A 13,944-nucleotide genomic window follows, 5' to 3' on the forward strand; every position below is an offset into this window, starting at 1 on the left:
TGATAGAATTCCCCTGGGAAGCCATCTGGCCCTGGACTCTTGTGTCTCGGGAGGTTTTTGATGACTGCTTCAATTTCCTCCCTGGTTATTGGCCTGTTCAGGTTTTCTATTTCTTCCTGCTCCAGTTTTGGTAGTTTGTGGCTTTCCAGATGCATCCATTTCTTCTAGATTTCCTAATTTATTGGCGTAGAGCTGTTCATAATATGTTTTTAGAATCGTTTGTATTTCCTTGGTGTTCGTAGTGATCTCTCCTTTCTCATTCATGATTTTATTAATTTGAGTCTTCTCTCTCTTCTTTTTAATAAGGTTGGCTAATGGTTTATCTATCTTATTAATTCTTTCAAAGAACCAACTCCTGGTTCTGTTGATCTGTTCCACAGTTCTTTTGGTCTCGATATCATTTAGTTCTGCTCGAATTTTAATTAACTGTCTTCTTCTGCTGGGGGTGGGGTCTATTTGTTGCTTTTTCTCTAGTTCCTTTATGTGTAAGGTGAGCTTTTGAATTTGAGTTCTTTCCAGTTTTTGAATGGATGCTTGTATTGCGACGTATTTCCCCCTCAGGACTGCTTTTGCTGCGTCCCAAAGATTTTGAGCGGTTGTATCTTCATTCTCATTAGTTTCCATGAATCTTCTCAATTCTTCCTTAATTTCCTGGTTGACCTTTTCATCTTTTAGCAGGATCGTCCTTAACCTCCACGTGTTTGTGGTCCTTCCAAACTTCTTGTTGTGATTAAGTTCTAATTTCAAGGCATTATGGTCTGAGAATATACAGGGGACTATCCCGATCTTTTGGTATCGGTTCAGACCCGATTTGTGACCCAGTATGTGGTCTATTCTGGAGAAAGTTCCATGTGCACTTGAGAAGAATGTGTATTCAGTTGAGTTTGGATGTAACGTTCTGTAGATATCTGTGAAATCCATCTGGTCCAGTGTATCATTTAAAGCTCTCGTTTCTTTGGATATGTTGTGCTTAGAAGACCTATCTAGTATAGAAAGAGCTAGATTGAAGTCACCAAGTATAAGTGTATTGTTATCAAAGTATTTCTTCAGTTTGGTTATTAATTGGTTTAAATATTTGGCAGCTCCCACATTCGGGGCATATATATTGAGGATTGTTAAGTCCTCTTGTTGGATAGATCCTTTGAGTATGAGATAGTGTCCCTCTTCATCTCTCACTATAGTCTTCGGGGTAAATTTTAATTTATCTGATATAAGGATGGCTACCCCTGCTTTCTTTTGAGGACCATTTGAATGGTAAATGGTTCTCCAACCTTTTATTTTCAGGTTGTAGGTGTCCTTCTGTCTAAAATGAGTCTCTTATAGACAGCAAATAGATGGGTCCTGCTTTTTTATCCAGTCTGAAACCCTGTGCCTTTTGATGGGGTCATTAAGCCCGTTCACGTTCAGAGTTACTATTGAGAGATATGAGTTTAGTGTCATCATATCTATTCAGTCCTTGTTTTTGTGGATTGTTCCACTGAACTTCTTCTTAATGGGGAATTTTAAGAGTCCCCCTTAAAATTTCTTGCAGAGCTGGTTTGGAGGTTACATATTCTTTCAGTTCCTGCCTGTCTTGGAAGCTCTTTATCTCTCCTTCCATTTTGAATGAGAGCCTTGCTGGATAGAGTATTCTTGGTTGCATGTTCTTCCCATTTAGGACCCTGAATATATCCTGCCAGCCCTTTCTGGCCTGCCAGGTCTCTGTGGAGAGGTCTGCTGTTACCCTAACATTCCTCCCCATAAAAGTCAGGGACTTTTTTTCTCTTGCTGCTTTAAGGATCTTCTCCTTATCTTTGGAGTTTGCAAGCTTCACTATTAAATGTCGAGGTGTTGATCGGTTTTTGTTGATTTTAGGGGGGGGGGGGATCTCTCTATTTCCTGGATCTGAATGCCTGTTTCCCTTCCCAGATTCGGAAAGTTTTCAGTTAGGATTTGTTCAAATACATATTCTGGCCCTCTGGCCCTTTCGGCGCCCTCGGGAACCCCAATTAAACGTAGGTTTTTCTTCCTCAGGCTGTCATTTATTTCCCTTAATCTATCCTCATGGTCTTTTAATTGCCTGTCTCTTTTTTGCTCAGTTTCCCTCTTTGCCATCAACTTGTCTTCTATGTCACTCACTCGTTCTTCCACCTCATCAAGCCTCGTCGTTAGGACTTCTAGCTTGGATTGCATCTCATTTAATTGATTTTTAATTTCTGCCTGATTGGATCTAAATTCTGCAGTCATGAAGTCTCTTGAGTCCTTTATGGTTTTTTCTAGAGCCACCAGTAGCTGTATAATAGTGCTTCTGAATTGGCTTTCTGACTTTGAATTGTAATCCATATTTTGTAACTCTGTGGGAGAGAGGGCTGTTTCTGATTCTTTTTTTTGAGGTGAGGTTTTCCTTCTAGTCATTTTGCTCAGTGCAGAGTGGCCAAAAACAAGTTGTACTGGGAAAAGGAGAAAAGGAGAGAGAAGGAAAGAAAAGAGAAAAAGAAAAAAGAGAAAGAAGAAAAAAAAGGGGGGGGGGAAGAGAAGAAAAGGAGAAAGAAAAAGAAAGAAAGGAGAAAAAAAAAGGGTGGGGTGGGGTGGGGGAAGCAATCCGAAATCAAGAAGAAAGAAAGAAAAAAAAGCACAAAACAAAACAAAAACAAAAACAAAAAAACCCAAAAAAACAAAAAAAACCACGGGGGAGTATCTTCCGATTCTGTATACTTTAAGTCCCTTGACTTCACTTGGAACTGGTCCGTGTCGCTGGTCTTCTGGGGGAGGGGCCTGCTGTGCTGATTCTCAGGTGTTAGCACTTGGGGGAGCTGCTCTGCCCCTGCCTGGTGCAGGGCTCAGTGGGGGTTGTACACCCCGTGAGGCCCCGGGAGGAAGCCACAGTGGCGGGGGCAGCTCTGGGACCCTGGAGTCAGCCCCCGCAGTAGCTCCGGGGCTCTCCGTCTGCAGGGCCTGGGGGCTCCCGGGCGGGGCCGCTGATCTGCTCAGTTCCAGGCAGGAGCGTCCTTGCTGTCCTGGGCCCTCCCGGCCTCTGCCTGTCCTGGGGGAGGCCGGATCCTGGGCTGTGTCCCGGCGCCCTGTGCTCCGGAGCCTGCGCTGTTGGATTCGCGCTCCCGCCCCGCAGCCCCCTCCGCGGAGCCGCCGCCCGAGCCCCTCCGAGCTGCTCCGGGTCCCGCCGAGCGCTGCAGCCCTTAGGGAGCTCGGCGCACTCTCCGGGGCGCGGTTCCTCTGTTACTGTCCCAGGGAGCCCGAGGGCATCCCCGCCTTTCTGGGGATCCTGCTCCAATTCCCCGGGAGGCCTTTCCGCGGGGAAGGTCGGTGCAGCTCCTGCTCCTCCGGGACGGGGCTCTCCTGTCCTGGGGACACTCGCCCCGGCCTCAGCCCGGCTCCTTGCAGGCCCCTCCCCCTTGGAGGCCTTTTGTTTATTTATTTCTTTTTCCCCGTCTTCCTACCTTGATAGAAGCGCGAACTCTTCTCACTGTAGCGTTCCAGCTGGTCTCCCTTTAAATCTCAAGCCGAATTCGTAGATTTTCAGGATGATTTGAATGTTTTCTAGGTAATTTGTTGAGGACAGGTGACTTGGGGACCCTGCTCTGCCGCCATCTTGCCCCTCCCCTACATATCTAATTTTTAATGATATCCTTACTGTTATCATTGAAAGTTAGTTATCTCATAAATTGTGAAGACAGTTCTCCCCTCACCAAGTTGTTAGTGAGAAAGTTTTTTTTTTATTTTTTATTTAAAAATTTTTTTTTAAAAAATTTATTTATGATAGTCATACAGAGAGAGAGAGAGGCAGAGACACAGGCAGAGGGAGAAGAGGGCTCCATGCACCAGGAGCCTGACGTGGGATTCGATCCCGGGTCTCCAGGATCGCGCCCTGGGCCAAAGGCAGGCGCCAAACCGCTGCACCACCCAGGGACCCCTGGTGAGAATGTTTTAAACTCTTTTTAAGGTGAGTGGAGCCAAACCATTGTGCACTAAATGAATATATGGGCACTGGTTAAACTTCACCAGTTGAAAAATTCAAGGAAGCCAAATTACAATTTATAAATAACACAAACATCTCAGTACCATAGTCATTACTGGGAAAATCTGAATCTGTCTAAATGACACCTCCTTTGATATTATTAAATAATTTCTGTGGCTATAACTTCATGGAAAAATGCATAAGCTATTATTAACTCCATGATCATCTTACCAAAATATGTTAGGCTTCATTGCCTCATTGATACAATACTAACATCATTTGATATTATTGATATAAGAAATAAAAGTGGCTAATATACATATGGAAAGGTGTCACACCACTAACAGATAATTGTATATTGGAGGTTATTTTGGGTTATTAACTTGGTAAAGATTAAAAATATGGGACAATACCTTGGTACTATTGAGGGTGTGGTGAAATTGGCGTTCTCATACATGTGGTAAGAGTATACATTAGCACAACCTTTCTAGAGGCCAATTTGGGAAAAAATGTCTTTAATATTAACCTAGTCTTTGACTCAGCAATTCCACTTGAATTTTGTCTTAAGAAATTATAATCTGGAAAATACAAAGATGCTTCCATATGCATGCTCACTGCAGTGTTGCTTATGATGACAAAAAATTGGAAACTACCTAAATGCCTAGCAATAAAGAAATGCTTAAATAAATTATGGTAGAGCTGTACACTGAGACTCTCTGCACCCATTAAAAAGGATTAGATTGATCTATTTATCATGGAAAGATGTACATGATCCATAGTGGATGCCATTTTTATATTTAAAAAGCATAGGAAAAATATGGTTATAGGTCTATATTTACATAGTCTATCTTTAAAATTTTTTAAAATTATTTATTCATGAGAGACACAGAGAAAGAGGCAGACATATAGGCAGAGGGAGAAGCAGGCTCCCTATGGGGAGCCCAATGTGGGACTCGATCCCAAGATCCTGGGATCACAACCTGAGCCAAACGCAGATGCTTAATCACTTAGGCACGTAGGTGTCCACTAGCTAACTTTTTTAAAGCGGGCTTATTATGGTTTAATTTATATAGCATAAAATTTTTCCAAAAAAGTTTTATGGTTAAATTTATATACCATAAAAATTTTCCAATTGTAAGTGTACAGTCCAATGATTTTCCAATGGTTTTTAGTAAATGTGTACAGTTGTGCAATAATCAACACAATCCAGGGGTGCCTAAGGGTAACTCTTAGTTTCAGTTCAGGTCATGATCTTATGGTCCTGCGATCCAGTGGCCTGTGGGGCTCCCATTTCCATGCTCTACACTCAGTGGGGAGTCTGCTTGGGATTCCCTCCCTCTGTCTCCCCACTTGCTTGCACATGCACATACACATGCTCTCTTTCAAATAAATACATCTTTAAAAAAATCACAACCCAGTTTTAGAACTTTTTTATTACCCACCCACCCCCAAAGTTCCCTCATGCTCATTAGTCTTAACTTTTCACAATGTTTAGGGTGGGGGTGTAGTTGGGGAGGGGAAAGCAGGACGAGAGAATGACAGATAGCTTCAGAGTTTATCACTTTTGTATTATTTGAATTAAATTACAAGTTATCATATCTTTTAATTTGAGAAAACAGTAAAGGTTTCCCTATTTTGAAAAGAACAAAAAAAAGGGAAACGGATTTATACCCTTTGACCCAAATCTTCTTTTGGTAATTCCAAGGAAATAATCAAATATGTGGAAAAGCATTTGTGAACAAAAGTATTTATCAGTGTTTTTATCTAAAACAGAGAAAAAAATTGTAAGTAATCTAAATATCCCATGATGGAAGAAAATAGTAACTAATAATACTGGAATATGAAAAGTACAGAGTAATTATGCAGTATAATTTTATCCCTGTAAAAAAAGTTAATGCCCAGCCAAAAAATTCTGTTTGGAAATACTGTATGTGTAATAAAGCCTTATCAATGGTTATCTATGGATGGTAGAATTAGAGTACTTTTTATTCTTTGTGCATTTCTTCATTTTCCATTATGAGTATGTTTCCTTTACATCTAGTGCCACCTACATAAATGATACTAATTAGAATGGATTATGGTATTGTTTCCACAGGTGTATTGTATACATTTGTCAACACATATTAGTGTTTCTTGTGATGCCTGGGTGGCTCAGTGGTTGAACATCTGCCTTTGGCTCAGGTTTTGATCCCGCTCTCCTGGGATCGAGTCCTCAATCAGTTTCCCCCAGGGAGTCTGCTTCTCCCTCTGCCTATGTCTCTGCGTCTCTCTCAGTGTCTCTCATGAATAAATAAAATGTTTTTTTTAAAAAAGTGTTTCTTTAAAATGTGACTTACTGTATACCAATTATACCTCAATAAATAGTTTTAAAAATAGTTTTTCATAAGCTTCTTTATTGCAAGAGGGGTTTGTTATGCCATCTTGGGGCTGGAAGGCAAAATGGTTAGGAAGGGATTTGTGGGTACTATATAGATAGCAACACAAACTTTGCTCCCTATATAACCTTCCTTCCTTCCTTTCTCTCTTCCTTCCTTCCTTTCTTCAAGGGATCTGCTTTCCCATGATATGCCAGGAATGTTGCCAGGTTCTTGGATACCAAGATGATCAACAAATCGCTGCCCTGAAAGAGCTCTCTTCTGCCGGAGGAGGGGAAGGCAGGTCATCATCGGCAGATTCCAGCCAACGTCCACATGGCCGAGATGGACAGTGTTCTACTACTGGTGTCCAGGGTGGGCCAGAGCCACGTCAGGCAGTGAAGTTCTCAGTAAGTGGTTCAGATGGAGTCACTAAGGGTGGCACCAGGGCTGTGACCCCGTGAAAATGGCCAGAAGAAGGTAGAGGACCCTCAAGGGAGTGTCCTGGTCATCACTTGAGAAGTGGGCTTAAGCCATTTTTATACATCTATGCCTCTCTTAACTGCACACTTGTACCAACAGCAAGAACTAAAATTGAGCGTTTAGGGGCACCTGGGTGGCTCAGTAGTTGAGTGTCTGCCTTTGGCCCAGGGCGAGATCCTGGAGTCCTGGGATCGAGTCCCTCATGGGGCTCTCCCCGCAGGCAGCCTGCTTCTCCTTCTGCCTGTGTCTCTGCCTCTCTCTGTCTTTCTTTCTTTTTTAAGATTTTATTTATTTATTCATGAGAGAGAGAGAGAGAGAGAGAGAGAGAGTGAGTCAGAGACACAGGCAGAGGAAGAAGCAGACGCCATGCCAGGAGCCCAACGCGGGACTCGATCCCAGGACCCCAGGATCGCGCCCCGGGCCAAAGGCAAGCGCTAAACCGCTGAGCCATCCAGGGATCCCCCTGTGTCTTTCATGAATAAATAAAATCTTTAAAAAAAAAATAAAATTAAGCCTTTGCCCGTGCAGGCAGCATGCTACGGGCTGACCTCTATTCCTCGCCACAACTCCCCCAGGTCTGCATTTCATCATGAAGAAACTGAAGCTCAGAGAGGTTACCAGCCCAAGGTCACAGAGCTGGAGAGCTCTGGCTCTAAAGTTCCAGCCATAAAACATACTCCTTTGTCACAGGACTTCTGGGACCCCTTAGAGAGAGAAAAGGTCCACTTTGCAGCCCCAAACGGCAGCTCAGCCTTCACTCTTTACACATGTTCCAGATCCAGAATGGAGGCAACATTCGGGAGCACAAGCAACAGGGTCAACAGGGTCGTAGCGCCCACCCGGCAACGCCGCCCGAGCGGTGGGTGGGCTGACAAGGTGTGGGGGCCTGGAGAGCAGACCCGGAGCAACCGTCAAGCAGCGAGGCACGTGGGCGCCCACCTCGCACCCCCGCGCCCCGCCGCCGAGCCTCTCCCCGCCGCCAGCACGCGGAGCTCAGCGCGCGTGCGCGGGCCAGAGGGGCCGCCCCCGCGCGGGCGCGCGGAGAGGGAGCGCGCGGCCGAGGGCGCGCGGGCGCGCTGCGGCGTCGGCGTCTGCGCGCGCTCCCGGCCGAGGCCGTGTGGGCTGGGGAGCGAGCGAGGCGGCGGCGGCGGCGGCGGCGGCGGCGCCTCGGAGCCCAAGGGACGCGCGGGCCTCGCGCCGCGGGAGCGGACGGCTGCGGAGGCGCCCCGGGGCTCGCGGCCCGAGGTGGGAGAGCTCGGCCTGTCGCCCGCCCGCGTCCGGGGGCGCTGGCCGCGTCCCTCGCGCGGGGTGGCCGCCGCCCCAGGAGACTCGCCGTGACACGGGCCTAGGCGGCAGCGGCGGCGGCGGCGGCCGCGCACGTCCGGACCGCGCGGACCCGTCGGGCCGGGCCAGGTGGGGACCAGCGTCCGGGCAGGTGCCGCCTCCCGAGGGCACGCGGGCGGGCTCGGCGGAGGGGCCGCTCGTGCAGCCCGCGGCCGCCGCCCCCCCTCACGTCCTCGCCCCGAGGGCCGGAGCCGGAGTGCGCCCCGCCCTCCCCGGGCACGGCCCGGCCGGAGCGGCGGGAGCCGGGAAGCCCGCGCCCGCCGCCGCCGCCGCCACCGCCGCCCCGCGCCCGCCCGCCGGGCTCGCGCGGAGAGGAGGGAGGAGAAACTTTGCCTTTATTGTTGCTTTTAGTCCCTTAAGTGCAAGGAACTCTGCTGGGGGGGAAAATGTCCTTCTTCAATTTCCGTAAGATCTTCAAGTTGGGCACCGAGAAGAAGAAGAAGCAGTACGAACACGTGAAGAGGGATTTGAACCCCGAGGAGTTTTGGGAGATTATAGGAGAACTGGGGGACGGAGCCTTTGGGAAAGTGTACAAGGTAAGGAGGGGGAGGAGGAAACGGGAAGTTGGTCTCGTACGAGAAAACGGCCGCGGGTGCCGAGGGGCACGGGAAGGTCTCGCTAGCCTCGTCCCCTTCCTGTCCCCCGCCCCTTCTTTTGACTTGGTAAAGGTGCACCAGAACTTTGTGTGGGCCGGCATCCAAGGAGTAGCCAAGACCGGAGCGTAGAAGGTCGAACAAAATGGGGCCTGCATGCGGCTTCGGCTGATTGCTAAAGGGAGGCAATCAGGGAGGCAGGGTTAGAGAGCCTGTAGACTCTGTCAAACTTTAAAGGAAACGAGGGTGTTCTCTAAAGGAGGGGGTCTGGTTTTTGAAATAGGAAACTCCGTACGCTTTTCGGTGGATTTAATGTGTGTCTCCTGGCTGTCTGTGTTCATTTATGTGTGCTTGTGCTGGAGCAGTTCCCTTTTTAGGGCCCGGGGCATGCATTGGGTTTTATCTGTAGCTAATGCCATAACCAGTCTTCTGGGATGAGAGCAAAGTGATTGCTACTTGCAGGCTATTTATTATTCTTCAGTTGGTTCCTGGACAACATACTATAAAACGGAATGGAATTTCTGGTAGAAATTTTCCAGAAGAAAACCTGCATCTGGTACTAGTTTCTAAATATAATTACAGCAGGCCACTGACTCTTAAGTCAGTACTAATGCTTGAGAAATTTAAAAGTATCTATAAAGACATATATATCTATAGACATAGATATCTATATGTATTTTTTTTTCCAGTAGAGACAGTTTTGACGTTTCAACGTGAAGGATTAATGTTAACTGTTTATTATTTCATAAGCAGTAGATGAATGATGTCATCGGAATATTTTCATCCTGAAGGGTGAGGTTTTTATGAGACACGGTTCAGAGGGAAGGACCCACAGGGTTGCCTAGAAGTGAAAACATAAATAGCTTATGTTTAAACAGGACTTTGCAGCTCGTAAGGCACTTTCACATAATTTGGCCCCCCCACCAAAGGCCTGGAGGTACGCTGGTCAGTAGTATCTGCTTTTCACAGGTAAAGACACTGAGACTCAAATTTGTCAAAGTCACATGAGTCACAGTCTAGATTTGAACTCGAGTCTTCTGACCCTGTATTTACTATTGTTTTCCACTGTCATGCCCATTGGTAGAAATGATAGGGTTTTTCTCCTAAGTACCATCACACTTCTCTGCCTTTGCCCTGCCTCAAAAGCATCTCATAGCTTCCAGTCCTCATTTTTTCACTCAGACTGGAATAGGCGCTCTTCTCTGTGTGCTTTTAAAACACATTGTCACATGGCTACTATAGCTACATTGTTACATATTGTAGTTAATGATAAAACCAGGGCCCAGAATTGTGATATACATTTGGGTTTATCTATTGCCTGAGCACATAGTGCATCTCTCTCTGTATCTGTGTGTATTACCTGTATGTGAATGCTATCGAAGCAATCCTGTGCTGTCAAAGTTGGCAAAATGAAGTTCAGTGTTTGTGTGGAAGGTAGAGTATGGGTTGCATCAAGAGCTTACAGTACCGAGTAAGGTATCCTGAGATCACTCTTAGGAGTCAAGAATTGTCTTTAGTGCTGGCCGTCACAAACCAGCATTGTGGTCATGGACAGAACACTTCACTTCTTTGGATCTTCGTTTTCTTAGCTGGAAAATCCTGCATTTCGCTAAACATTTGCTTCACTCCACACTGTGAGTATGCAGTTCTCTAAGAAAAGCAGAAATAAATACTTAGGGCATCTGGAATCCAGTAGTTAGTAGGTGGTTAGGGCAGGTAGGTGATTATGGGCAGTTTTCAGGGTATAAATGTTTTATCAGAAACAGTATAGTATTAAGACATTGGCTCTGGAGTTGGACTATATCTGCGCTCTCTCAATACTAGCCTGTGACCTTGGACAAGTTAACCGTTCCATGTCTCACTTTTCTCAGTAAGATTGGCGCTTCAGTGTGTGAGAATTAAAGGCATGTGGAAAGGGCTCAATGAGTGGTAGGAATTATTGTTAACTACATTTAGAGCTCAGAAGCGAAATATGGGATGGGACAGGAAAAGGGGCCTATGAAGATGGTAAACCATTTTCTTGTTTTCCCAGGGCACAGGCAGATTGCAGGGACATACTAATAATGCTCTATGATTTCATTCTTTAATGACTCTTTCTGTAAAATGTAACAGATCTTCCTAAAGTGAAACATCAACTGAAAATTTTCTGAAAAGAGACTTACTCTGTGTAGTTGAACACTATAATTATAAACTGTGTCAAAGATAATATTTGTGAGCTTGATGACTGTTTTAGGGTGATAGTTGAAGAGTATGAGTTCTTTGCATTTTACTTTTATCATTTCACTATTCTGTGCTTCCAAGGAATGGGCTCTGAGATTTTTTTTTTTTTAAAGAAAATTTAAAATTTAAACTTACCTGGCCTGTTTTGCTTTGTGAATTATAGTTCCTAAAGGTTTTTTTGCTTTCCAAGATCTCTAGAAATTTTAACTCTATCAGCTTCCTCTTTGTGGAGCAAAAAGCTATCAAACCTTAATATTGTATGTAGTAGTATGCAGTGGAAAACTTTCTAAAATTGATTCTGTCATCTGCTTGTAAAAGTTAGTAATTGTTTCAAAGATTAAGTGGTATATAGGCAGTCATCTCCTGTATATATTTAGTTTATTTGAAACATTTTTCTTTGATATAGTTGTATTCCTTCCACTCACTTCAGCACTATACAACTGTGTAACAGTAACTTTCTTGCCTTAAAAATCTTCACTTTAAATTTATTTTCTTTTTTAATGTAGTATTATTTGGCATGAATGAAGATATGTAATATCTCTCACAATTTTTTGTGTTTGGATTTTTGTTGCTTTTAATAAAGAAAGGATGACATAAAATCGTGTTGAATAGAAACTGAATTCCTGACTGTGTGCTGGATGAAAGTGATTCTTTTTATGGCCCTGATGAGCATGTGCCTTTTTTAAAAAAATTGTGAAATATGTATGTGAAGTTCATGTTTATCACCTAGAGCTGTAATTTATTTCCATTGTGTCATGGAATTCTGTTTTATGATTATATCACCCATTATTTACCTTTGTACTGTTAATGGGTATATCATTCATTTCCAGTTTTGGGCTCTTATTATTTTTTTTTTTAAAGATTTTATTTATTTACTAGAGACATAGCGAATGAGAGAGAGAGAGAGAGAGAGACAGAGATACAGGCAGAGGGAGAAGCAGGCTCCATGCACGGAGCCCGATGCGGGACTTGATCCCGGGTCTCCAGGATCACACCCCAGGCTGAAGGCGGCACTAAACCGCTAAGCCACTGGGACTGCCCCAGTTTTGGGCTCTTATATACAATTCTGGTGTGTATATGCATAAATTTTGCTAAGACTTGAGTAGAATTGCTGGGTTATAGGCTAGTGTAACTTTAGTTACTTCACTAGGGATACCAAACTATATCAGTTTACGTTGCCACCAGGAGTGTATGGGATTTTCCTTGCTCTGAGCATCTCTTTGCAACATTTGATATTGTCAGAATTTTTAATTTTTGACAATCTGATATTGTTATGTTTTTCATTATGGTTTAATTCATCTTTCCCTGACTACTATGTAATTTTTGGGGGTAAGTTTATTGGTAATTTGGATTTCTACTTTTGTGTTCGTTTTTTATTCATGTTCTTATTGGATGTCCTTTTCTCGTTTATTTGTAGTGTATTCTGGATTTTAACCATTTAAAATTATGGTTATTGTAAATATACCCTCATTCTCTGGCTTGTCTTTTCATTTTCTTTATGGTGTCTTTTTGTGAACAGGAAATTCTTTTTTTTTTTTTTTAATATTTTATTTATTTATTCATGAGAAACACGGATTGAGAGAGGCAGACACAGGCAGAGGGAGAAAACAGGCTCCATGCAGGGAGCTCGACGTGGGACTGGATCCCGGGTCTCCAGGGTCACACCCTGGGCTGAAGGTGGCGCTAAACCTCTGAGCCACCCGGGCTGCCCAGGAAATTCTTGATTTTAATATAGTGCAATTTGTCAGTTTCTTCCTTTCAGTTATACTTTTTGTATTGTATGTAAGAAATTCTTTCCTAACCTGGGATCATGAAGATAACCCCCTGTATTATCTTCTAAAACTTTATGATTTTGCCTTTAACAGTTACATATACAGTCCACGTAGAATAGGTTTTTGTAAATGGTTTGAGGTAGGGGTCTAATTTCAGTTTTTTCTTCAGCTGAATACTCAGTTATCCCAGAACCCATCATTGGGAGTAAAGTTTTTTCTCACTGCTTTACAGGGTCCTGTTAAATGTATCTGTTTTTGTGATCTCGATTCTCTTCCATTGATCTGTTTCTGTACCATTTTCTCACTGTGTTAATTAGGAAAGCATTAAAATACATCTCTGCCCCAGTGGCCCAGCGGTTTGGTGCCACCTTTGGCCCGGGGCTTGATCCTGGAGACCCAGATCTAGTCCCAGGTTGGGCTCTCTGCATGGAGCCTGCTTCTCCCTCTGCCCCCCACCCCCCACCGGTCATTAAGAATAAATAAATAAATAAATAAATAAATAAATAAATAAATAAATAAATAAATAAATAAAATACATCTCTGCTAGAGTACAGCTTTCCCATATTCTTCATCAACAGTAACTTGTATATCCTTGGCTCTTAGTGCTTGCATGTACTTTGTAGAATTAGCTTAGGTTCCACAAAATCCTACTGTGCTTTTTAAAGAGATTTTATGGAATTTATAAATCAGTTTTGAAAAAATTAGCATTGCTGTGATATTGAGTCTTCCTATTTATGCATATGTTTTACCTCTAGTTCTTTTTTTAGTATTTCTCAATAATGGATTATAATTTTTCTCTGTGGAAGTCTTGGGAGCTCAGACTGCTTCAAAGGTGTTTTTCCTTTTTAATTTTTTTTTAAAGATTTATTTATTTGAGAGCGAGAGACAGCATGGGTGGGAGGAGGGGCAGAGGGAGAGGAAGAGAATCTAAAGTGGACTCCTCGTTGAACACAGAGCCTTACATGGGGTTTGATCTCACAAAACTGAGATCATGACCTGAGCTGAAATCAAAAGTTGGATACTTAACTGAGTGACTCAGGCACCCCTGCTTCAAGAGTGTCTTTTTTTTTTTTAACGACTATTTATTTATTTATTTGAGAGAGAGCAAGTGTGCAAGTGCAGGGAGAAGGGGCAAAGGGAGAAGATTCCAGCTGAGCAGAGAGCTGGATGTGAGGCTTGATCCTAAGACCCTGGGATCATGACCTGACGCTTAACCCATGGAGCCA

General features: G+C 44.0%; 1 protein-coding gene across 2 annotated transcripts in view; it reads left to right on the forward strand.

Moving 5' to 3' along the window:
* Window positions 1–8,388: 8,388 nt before the first annotated feature.
* The window catches only part of SLK (STE20 like kinase), a 63,595-nt gene continuing 58,039 nt past the window's right edge, over window positions 8,389–13,944 (forward strand). For both annotated transcript variants that reach the window (XM_025993279.2, XM_025993270.2), the window contains exon 1: window positions 8,389–8,669. In XM_025993279.2, the coding sequence (XP_025849064.1) occupies window positions 8,520–8,669 (150 nt within the window). In that variant the 5' untranslated portion in view covers window positions 8,389–8,519. The remainder of the gene's footprint in view (window positions 8,670–13,944) is intronic.

This window comes from Vulpes vulpes, chromosome 15 (assembly GCF_048418805.1).
Source record: "Vulpes vulpes isolate BD-2025 chromosome 15, VulVul3, whole genome shotgun sequence".
Taxonomy (NCBI): domain Eukaryota; kingdom Metazoa; phylum Chordata; class Mammalia; order Carnivora; family Canidae; genus Vulpes; species Vulpes vulpes.